Raw genomic sequence first — 9,051 nt, 5'->3', positions numbered from 1 at the left:
AGGAGAAATTGGAGGGGAGTGGAGAGAGGCCCAGGGGCTATAGGCTATGGACCCAGGAGGGCACATCTCTCTGGGCTAGTCTTGGAGCTGCTCCCTGGGGAAGGGTGAGAACCTTCTGATACCAGGAACTGACTGGCAGCAGGCCTGCACCTCCCGCAGGAGCTGCTCACTGAGCTGGGAACAAGGCAGGGGGACTGCAGTTTGTGCCTGTGGCCGGGCAGGGGGCAGAGGAGCAAGGCAAGCTCGGTGGACTCCTGTGTTCTCTTTTGGTTCAGGCTCTGGATTCTCTGCACTGGCAACTCTTCCTCTGACCCCTCTCCTTTCTCTAAGCAGTTTCACTCAGGCCTGACAACCTGGAAAAAGCTACATATGCCTCCAAAAGGACCCAGAATCCTCTTAGAAAGTGTGTTCCTCCCAAAGGGCCCACCACTTCATGCCACCACATAGCTCCGCCTGACCCCACCCTGCCCAGGCAGACAGCTTGAAAAGTTGCATCATTTGGGAACAGTGGCAAGAACGCTGGTCTGGGAGTTAGGAGGTCCGGGTTCTAGTCCTAGACATGTTCTCCTGCTGGTTACTGATCTTGTCCGAGTCACTTCCTTTCTCTGGCCCTCAGTTTCCCAATATGTACAATGAAGATATGGGCTCCGCCTGTCTGGCTTCAGCTACCCTTTAAGCATCAAATGGATTCTTACCTGCCCCCCCACCCCCACCCTGTCCCACCATGGCCAGTCCACGCTCACATGACCCATCTCTCCAACTTCCTGAACTTTTAGTTCCTCAAATCTGCCCAGCTCTTTCTTTACCCTTCCACAGTCTTCATATATACATTTTCTCTGCCGGGAATGCTCTGTCCTCCCTCTTTCCTAGTCAATCCCAATTTATTTTTTTTTAAAGATTTATTTATTTATTTGAGAGAGAGAGAATGAGAGAGAGAGAGAGTACATGAGAGGGGGGAGGGTCAGAGGGAGAAGCAGGCTCCTTTGCTGAGCAGGGAGCCTGATGTGGGACTCCATCCCGGGACTCCGGGATCATGACCTGAGCCGAAGGCAGTCACTTAACCAACTGAGCCACCCAGGCGCCCACTCAATCCCAATTTAATTCATATTAAATGTTGCTTCCTTTTGGAAGCCTCAGGCTGGGTAACTTTGTATTTCTATTTTTTTTTATTTTTTTAAAGATTTTATTTATTTATTTGAGAGAGAGAGAATGAGAGATAGAGAGCACGAGAGGGAAGAGGGTCAGAGGGAGGAGCAGACTCCCTGCCGAGCAGGGAGCCCGATGTGGGACTCGATCCCGGGACTCCGGGATCATGACCTGAGCCAAAGGCAGTCGCTTAACCAACTGAGCCACCCAGGCGCCCTAACTTTGTATTTCTTCACAGCATTACAACTTTATCTATGTTAGGGTGGCCAGTGTCCTGGGCAAAGAATTGCAACAAACAGGACAGAGTTTATTGTCCAAGGGAGGAGAGGGGCCAGACATTCTCAGAGAAGTCACCAGAGTTTCTGTCAGGCTGGGTCTTTTAAGGTTTTTGTTTTGTTTTGTTATTTTGTTTTAAGGGGTTTTGAAGGATGTGAGAGGGTCACAGCTGTGTCCATGTGGTGGTGGGATGGGGGGGCAGTGTCAACTCTTGGCCAGGTAAAACAGGAGGTGACAGGTTCTTTGAGCTCTGTCCCGGGCTCATCCGGGATATGGGTTGTGGTCAAACTAGAGAAGAATATGTTTTGTAGCTGGGGTCTACTTTCCTAGAATGGAGGGCACCATAACCTAGAAAAACCAAGTTAGGGCCAAGTGCAGACACCTGTGAGTTTTGTCTAAGCTTTGCTGGGGCTGGGGGTGGACTTTGACTGTATTCCTTTCAGTTTTTTTTTTAGGAGTAAGTTCATTTATTTAGAGCACATGAGCGGGGAGGGGGCAGAGGGAGAAGGAGAGAGAGAAGCTCAAGCAGACTCCCTGCTGAACCCCATGTGGGGCGGGATCTCACAACCCTGAGATCATGACCTGAGCCAAAATCAAGAGTCAGAGACTTAAACGACTGAGCCACCCTGGCGTCCGGATTCCTTTCAACTTATGTAAGTATTTGGTTTCTAGGTTTTCTCTAGAGGAGGGTGGCAGTGCCTGGTACAAAATAAAACTCCAAATAAAAATATCTGTTGGACAGTTGTCTGGATGGAGGTTACATGTGAAATTACATGTGAAAGCTCTTCAGGTACAACGGTACCTAAAGGCGCTTGTGAAGGGCAGCGGGTCACAGCCTGGGCTTTTGATGACACGGGTCACGCGCTCCCACACCACGTGCGGTCAAGAGACACCCTCGGGGCTAGGGTCTGGGACCCGGAAGCGCGGTCTTCCGGGAGCCGGCTGGCGCACCGCCTTCTGTGCCACGTGGTCTGAGGCCCGAAGCTGATTGGACGCGGGCCGCCCCGCCCCCTAGTCAAGGCACAATTGAGGCTTCGCGGGGCCCGGGCCCGCCCGATACCGCAGGACCATGGAGGCAGCAGCTGTGGCGGCGGTCCTGGGCTTCCTGCTCCTGGCCGCCGCGGGCAGCTCGGCCGGGGACGAGGCCCGGGAGGCGGCGGCCGTGCGGGCGCTGCTGGCCCGGCTGCTGGGGCCCGGGCCGGCGGCCGCCTTCTCCGTGTCTGTGGAGCGCGCCCTGGCGGCCGAGTCCGGCCTGGACACCTATCGCTTGAGCGGTGGCGGCGCCGGGGCGCGGGTGCGAGTGCTCGGCTCCACCGGCGTGGCCGCCGCCGCGGGACTGCACCGCTACCTGCGCGACTTCTGCGGCTGCCACGTGGCCTGGTCAGGCTCTCAGCTGCGCCTGCCGGAGCCGCTGCCCGCGGTGCAGGAGGAGCTGACCGAGACCACGCCCAACAGGTACGGGGCGCGCCGAGTCCCACGCCCCTCGCGGCCGCCTGCACCTGCCTGCCACCTCCCGCCCCCGGGCGCCCGCCTCGCAGAGTCCCGGCCCCGCCCCGGCTACTGCGCCGAGACTGATGGGGCGCTGGCTTTAGGGTCGCTCTGCCTCTAAAAGCCGGGTGTCCTTGAATAAGTCACCTAGCCTCTCAGAGCCTCAGCTGGGTCACTGAAAAATGGAAATAATGACATCTGTCGCGCAGTGTTGGTCGTGAGGATTTGCACCGTGACGGGCGAAGACTTTGTGGTGCATAATTAGGGAACAGAAAATGCTATTCCTTTCCACCTTCTCTTGGAAGATGCCCACCAAGGAATGACAGCCACCCCCACAGCCTCGGTTCTGGCGCGTGTCCCACCTCGGGGAGGTGGTGTGTTCACACACCTGTCTCCACATTGGCTGTGGGGAGATGGACCCCCCCCTTTCCAGGACAGGGACCGATGTTGCCATAGAGCACTTAAACACTGTGCAGAAGGGGGCTCTCGAAGAGTTGACTGGAAATGCAGTGCGCTCTCCCAAATACCTGCCGGCCACAGCCGGGGGGCACCTCAGAAGCTCCCATACTGATGTGGACAGGCGGACGCCCCGAATGGGAGGGCCTCAGCCCCCTCATAAGCGAGTTCTTGGCTTTTAGGGAGAAAGATTCAAGAGCAAGCTGCTTAGAGAAGGGAGAAAGATTTATTAAGTCTAGGGACAAAGAATCATTAAGTCTAGAAGTAAGAAAGGTGCTACTTCACAAAGTAGCCATCTCTCCTCCCAGATGAGGAAGAGGACACACCTTTGCCTCTAACGAAGGGTTTTTTTTATAAGTTTTTCAGAGTAGCTATCCGTATAGGGAGAGGCTTATTACTTTTTAACTTTGGGTGTTTTAAAGGATTTATTTATTTATTTATTTATTTATTTATTTATTTATTAAGAGAGTGAATGAGCAGGGGGAGCGGCAGAGGGAGAAGCAGACTCCCCGTTGAGCAGGGAGCGCAATGCAGGACTCGATCCCAGGACCCTGAGATTATGACCTGAGCCGAAGGCAGCCGCTTTAACTGACTGAGCCAGGCAGGCGCCCCTAACTTTGGGTTTAACCTTTACTTTGGGTGGTTAATTTTTCCATTGTTTTAGGGTTGTGGAATTACCCATCGGGAGCAATTTTAAGAATGTCCAACCCTTGTGGCCTTTACTTCTGGAGGGAGTGGGGTCTTGTAGTTTTCCATGAGTGGGATCTTGTGACTCTTTTTATGACCTGCTGACTTTTAGTTTAAGGGTCAGTCTAAAACCAGAATGGCTTTACTTTGGCCACCTGTCTCCCGAGCCTCCCTTCCCTCCTGCCTCAGTACTGAGTCTCAGCGCCACCTGGGATGGGTCCTGGAGTGAAGCAGTAAAGGGGCCACAACCCCTCCCCTCTGGGCTAGATCTGGGGACGGGGTATTATTCCGGGGCAAGGGACCCTCAGAGGTTGGGGGACGTCCCCTCTGCCCCCAGGGACATGCTGCAGCTCACGCCCCCGCCCGCAGGTACCGCTATTACCAGAATGTGTGCACGCACAGCTACTCCTTCGTGTGGTGGGACTGGGCCCGCTGGGAGTGGGAGCTGGACTGGATGGCACTGAATGGCATCAACCTGGCACTGGCCTGGAATGGCCAGGAGGCCATCTGGCAGCGGGTGCGTCCCCCTCCCCCCGCCCCATGTTCCTGTCTCCCCACAGCTCAGGGTCTGACACACAGAATAAAGACTTAGAAGTGTTTGTGGTGTGCATGATGGCCCCAGCTCTCTGGAAACAGGCTTCCATTGCTGAGCCGAACACAGAGGAGCACTTCCTGGGGGCTGGACCCCAGCACCCCACTAGAAATGCTAAGGAGTCGGGCTCCCCTCTCTCCCACCCCCACAGCTGGTCAGGCTGCTGCTTCCATGGGTTCTGTTTCATCCTTTTCATCCTTATTCATGGCCCCAGTGCAGGCTTTTGCCCCCTCTCCTTGGAGGACTCCCCCTCCACACACACACCCAAGAGCCTTTGAACGGGACTCCTGGCTCCTAAGTTCCACCAGTGTCCTTTCTGAGATGCAGATCTGGTGGAGACCTGCTGCTGTCAACACTCAGGAGCTCCCCTCAGTTTCAGGCTTTGCCCTGCCTGGGCCCTTCCATGCCTGGGCCCTGAGGGTTCTTGCGGCTGGGGGCTGGGTGGGGGGTTGCTCTTTAGTCTCCCTGCAGAGCTGGCCTCACCCCTCATTCTAGGCGACCTTGTTCTGTGAGGCCTTCTAAGGCTCCTTTCCCGTTTAGGGGAGAGCCCCTTTGTGCCTCACCTCACCCTTGCGGCAGAGCTGACTGATTAGTAAACTCACTTGTTCACAGGCCTGTTTCTCCTGGACTGTGAGCTCCTGGCAAGGGTCACGTTTTGTCTTAGTAACCCTAGGGCTCAGCACAGAGAAGAGATGAATGAGTGTTGAGCGAATGAATTAATGAACGGAGATGGATGTATTTATATGTATTTATGTGTGGGGATCACCCTCCTCCTCAGGTGTACCTGGCCTTGGGCCTGACCCAGTCAGAGATCGATGAGTACTTCACAGGCCCCGCCTTCCTGGCCTGGGGGCGCATGGGCAACCTGCACACCTGGGGTGGCCCCCTGCCCCGCTCCTGGCACCTCAAACAGCTTTACCTACAGGTAAAAGGACGGGGAAGGAAAGGGGGCAGAATTGGACAGTGCTATATAGTCGATGGCCAAGGAGGGTGGTATTTGGCGAGCCTCGGGGCTCTTAACTAGGCCTTGGGGCTCTTAACTAGGCCTTGGGGACTCTGTGTGCCCCGGGGAGGGGGTGGAGTGAGGGCCTCCCAGCTTAGGCCACACCCACCACCTCCCCCTCCACTCCGCCCCCCCCCCCCCCAGCATCGGATCCTGGACCGCATGCGCTCCTTCGGCATGATCCCGGCGTTGCCTGCCTTTGCAGGGCACATCCCCAAGGCTCTCACCAGGTAACGTTCCCCTCCTTCCCTCCAACTTGGCTCAGAGAGAGAATTTATTTTTCCCTGCAAGATGTGATTTAAAGAAAAACTGAAGTTCTGGATGGAGGCCTGGGCTTGTTAGCTGACCTTCCTCTCCTGTGGCTGGGAAAATTCTTCAAGGCCCAGCTGAGACCTCCCCTCCTTCGGGTAGCCTTGCTGGGGCCCCCAGCCTTGGTTAGCACCTCCTTCGTGCCCGTGAGCACCTGCTTCGCACCACTGTCACAGGGCTTGCCAGGGCTCAGAGCAGAGGCGGCACTGGGCCACATCTTGAAAAATGAGTGTTGCTTGTTTCAGCTGGTGGGAGGGGGAGAGAGCAGAAGCTTTACAGATAAGGTGAAACTCAAAGGATGTTGAGGAGTAACCAGCTACATGAGCAGAGAGGGAGGAGAAAAGGACTCCAGCCACAGGGGGCACAGTCTGTGCAAAGGCACAGAGGCACGAGAGACCGGGATGAGTTCCGGAAACTGCAGATAAGCCAGTGAGGCTGGTGGTGAATACTGTGTCAGCCTCCAGTAAATGTTTGGATTGCCACCCCCTCCTCCACTAGGGTGTTCCCTCAGGTCAACGTCACCCAGCTGGGCAGCTGGGGACACTTCAACTGCTCCTACTCCTGCTCCTTCCTCCTGGCTCCGGAAGACCCTCTATTCCCTATCATTGGGAGCCTCTTCCTGCGGGAGCTGACCAAAGAGTTTGGCACAGATCACATCTATGGGGCCGACACTTTCAACGAGATGCAACCCCCGTCCTCAGAGCCCTCCTACCTTGCGGCAGCCACAGCCTCTGTCTACCAGGCCATGATCACAGGTTTGGTGCCAGGGGGAGCTGGGAAGGGGAGCCTCCCCTCACCCTCAGGGACATGGATGCGGCAGAGGTCAGTGGGGTGGGAAGAGACAGCACCTGACAGTTGACCAAGCCCTTGTACACACACATAACCACACACTGTGGTTGGGAGGTGACCTCTGGAGCCAGACAGCCTGCTCAGACCCTGGCCTGTGTGACTTGCAACAAGTTACCTCCCACCCAGTGCCTCAGTTGCTTCATCTGTAAAATGGGGCTACCTCATAAGCAGAATGATGCCTGGCCCAGAGGAAAGTGCCATTAAATGCTAGCTGTTGCAAGTATTTCATTTGGCCTCTGCCTCTGAGCCGAGGGAGGTAATGCGGGCCAGAGGTTAGGGGATGTATTCAAAGCTGGTGGGTGCCCTTCCTGGTGCTCAAGGAACCCAGTGCTCCTTCCTGCCACTTACAGGGGAGGGCCAGAGAGGGGTCAGGTCAGCAGTGGCTGGGTGGGGAGGCCTCTGGGTCAGCCAGGAAGGGAACCCACTTGGGTCCAGGACCCAGGGCCTCAGCCTCATCCCAGAGCCTATCAGGTCTGCACATTTCTCCTGAATCAGAATGACGTGGGCTTGGGCCCAGGGATCTGTTTTAAGCAAACTTCTCGGTAACTTTGATGCTTCATAAAGCTTGCCCACGCTGCTCTAGAGCTCCCAGCCGGGAGGAGGAGGCGATGGGAAGGGAGTGTGTGATGCAATGCCCTGTGGGTTGGGGGTTACAGAGGAAGGAGCGGTCTGTGATAGAGTCATTTAACTTCTCTGGACCCCCGTTTCCTCATCTGTAGAATGGGGTGAACGTTCCCCTGCCCTCTTTCCTCTCATCAGTATGCTTCTCTGTCTCCCTTCCCCTGCCCCAACCACAGTGGACCCTGACGCTGTGTGGCTGCTCCAAGGCTGGCTCTTCCAGCACCAGCCCCAGTTCTGGGGGCCGGCCCAGGTGAGAGCCGTGCTGGGGGCAGTGCCCCGTGGCCGCCTCTTGGTTCTGGACCTGTTTGCTGAGAGCCAGCCCATGTACGTCCGAACAGCCTCCTTCCACGGCCAGCCCTTTATCTGGTGCATGCTGCATAACTTTGGGGGCAACCACGGTCTGTTCGGGGCCCTGGAGGCCGTGAACCGGGGCCCTGCAGCGGCCCGCCTCTTCCCCAATTCCACTATGGCAGGCACGGGCATGGCCCCTGAGGGCATTGGCCAGAACGAAGTGGTCTATGCCCTCATGGCCGAGCTGGGCTGGCGGAAGGACCCGGTGGCTGATTTGGAGGCCTGGGTGACCGGCTTTGCGGCCCGTCGGTATGGAGTCGCCCACAAGGGTACAGAGGCCGCATGGAGGCTGCTTCTCAGGAGTGTCTACAATTGCTCTGGGGAGGCCTGCATTGGGCACAATCGCAGCCCTCTGGTCAGGAGGCCGTCCCTGCGGATGGTTACCACTGTCTGGTACAACCGCTCGGATGTGTTTGAGGCCTGGCGCTTGCTGCTGACAGCCACTCCCGCCCTGGCCACGAGCCCTGCCTTCCGCTACGACCTGCTGGACGTCACTCGCCAGGCGGCCCAGGAGCTGGTCAGCCTCCACTATGGGGAGGCCAGGACCGCCTACCTCAACAAGGAGCTGGTTCCCCTGCTCAGGGCGGCAGGCACCCTGGTCTACGAGCTTCTGCCTGCGCTGGACACAGTGCTGGCGAGTGACCACCGCTTCCTGCTGGGTGGCTGGCTGGAGCAGGCCCGGGCGGCCGCCGTCAGCGAGGCCGAGGCCCGTTTCTATGAGCGGAACAGCCGCTACCAGCTGACGCTGTGGGGGCCCGAGGGCAATATCCTGGACTATGCCAACAAGCAGCTGGCAGGGCTGGTGGCTGACTACTACACCCCGCGCTGGGAGCTCTTCGTGGACATGCTGGTCGAGAGCCTGGTCCAAGGCATTCCCTTCCAACAGCACCAGTTTGACGAGAAGGCCTTCTGGCTGGAGCAGACCTTTGTCTTCAGCACACGGAGGTATCCCAGCCAGCCCCAAGGTGACACTGTGGACCTGGCCAAGAAGCTCTTCCTCAGATATTACCCCCGGTTGGTGGCTGGCTCCTTGTGACAGATGAACCACCCCTGGGTGGTGTGCTTCCCAAATTCCAGGCCTGGGCAAAGGAACTCAAGACCTGCCAGAGGATCAGGCATGGGAAACTGGGAGGGAGGTGAGCTGCCCTCCTCCACCACCCCAAATTTGGGATCAAAGTACTATTTTAATACAACTTAATAAACTGGTGAATCACCTGGGCCTATCTGTCAGACTGTCACTACCATGATGCCTGGGAGGACTCGGGGCTATAGG

At 56.9% G+C, this 9,051-nt stretch overlaps 1 protein-coding gene across 2 annotated transcripts; it reads left to right on the top strand.

Annotated features, from left to right (window-relative positions):
* Window positions 1-691: 691 nt before the first annotated feature.
* On the top strand, window positions 692-8,996 carry NAGLU (N-acetyl-alpha-glucosaminidase). 2 transcript variants are annotated; one of them, XM_028093966.2, is made up of 6 exons: window positions 692-2,075; window positions 4,423-4,570; window positions 5,424-5,570; window positions 5,793-5,878; window positions 6,456-6,712; window positions 7,604-8,996. In XM_028093966.2, coding segments are annotated over exons 1-6 (1,851 nt in total). In that variant the 5' UTR covers window positions 692-2,073; the 3' UTR covers window positions 8,815-8,996. The 2 variants fall into 2 exon arrangements, with proteins under 2 accessions (XP_027949767.1, XP_027949766.1); XM_028093965.2 differs by lacking the exon at window positions 692-2,075 and adding an exon at window positions 2,424-2,877.
* Window positions 8,997-9,051: the final 55 nt, after the last annotated feature.

Source organism: Eumetopias jubatus, unplaced genomic scaffold, assembly GCF_037043125.1.
Source record: "Eumetopias jubatus isolate StellerSeaLion01/CBP00866 unplaced genomic scaffold, mEumJub1_p1.0 scaffold_10, whole genome shotgun sequence".
NCBI lineage: Eukaryota > Metazoa > Chordata > Mammalia > Carnivora > Otariidae > Eumetopias > Eumetopias jubatus.
Note: the sequence above shows the minus strand (reverse complement) of the source record. Positions and strands in the feature narration are given on the sequence as shown.

Coding starts and splice junctions, on each gene's coding strand:
- NAGLU (XM_028093965.2), top strand. CDS start 2,492: ATGGAGGCAGCAGCTGTGGCGGCGGTCCTGGGCTTCCTGCTCCTGGCC. Junction 2,878..4,422: donor ACCGAGACCACGCCCAACAG/GTACGGGGCGCG, acceptor CCCCGCCCGCAG/GTACCGCTATTACCAGAATG. Junction 6,713..7,603: donor CTACCAGGCCATGATCACAG/GTTTGGTGCCAG, acceptor CCCCAACCACAG/TGGACCCTGACGCTGTGTGG.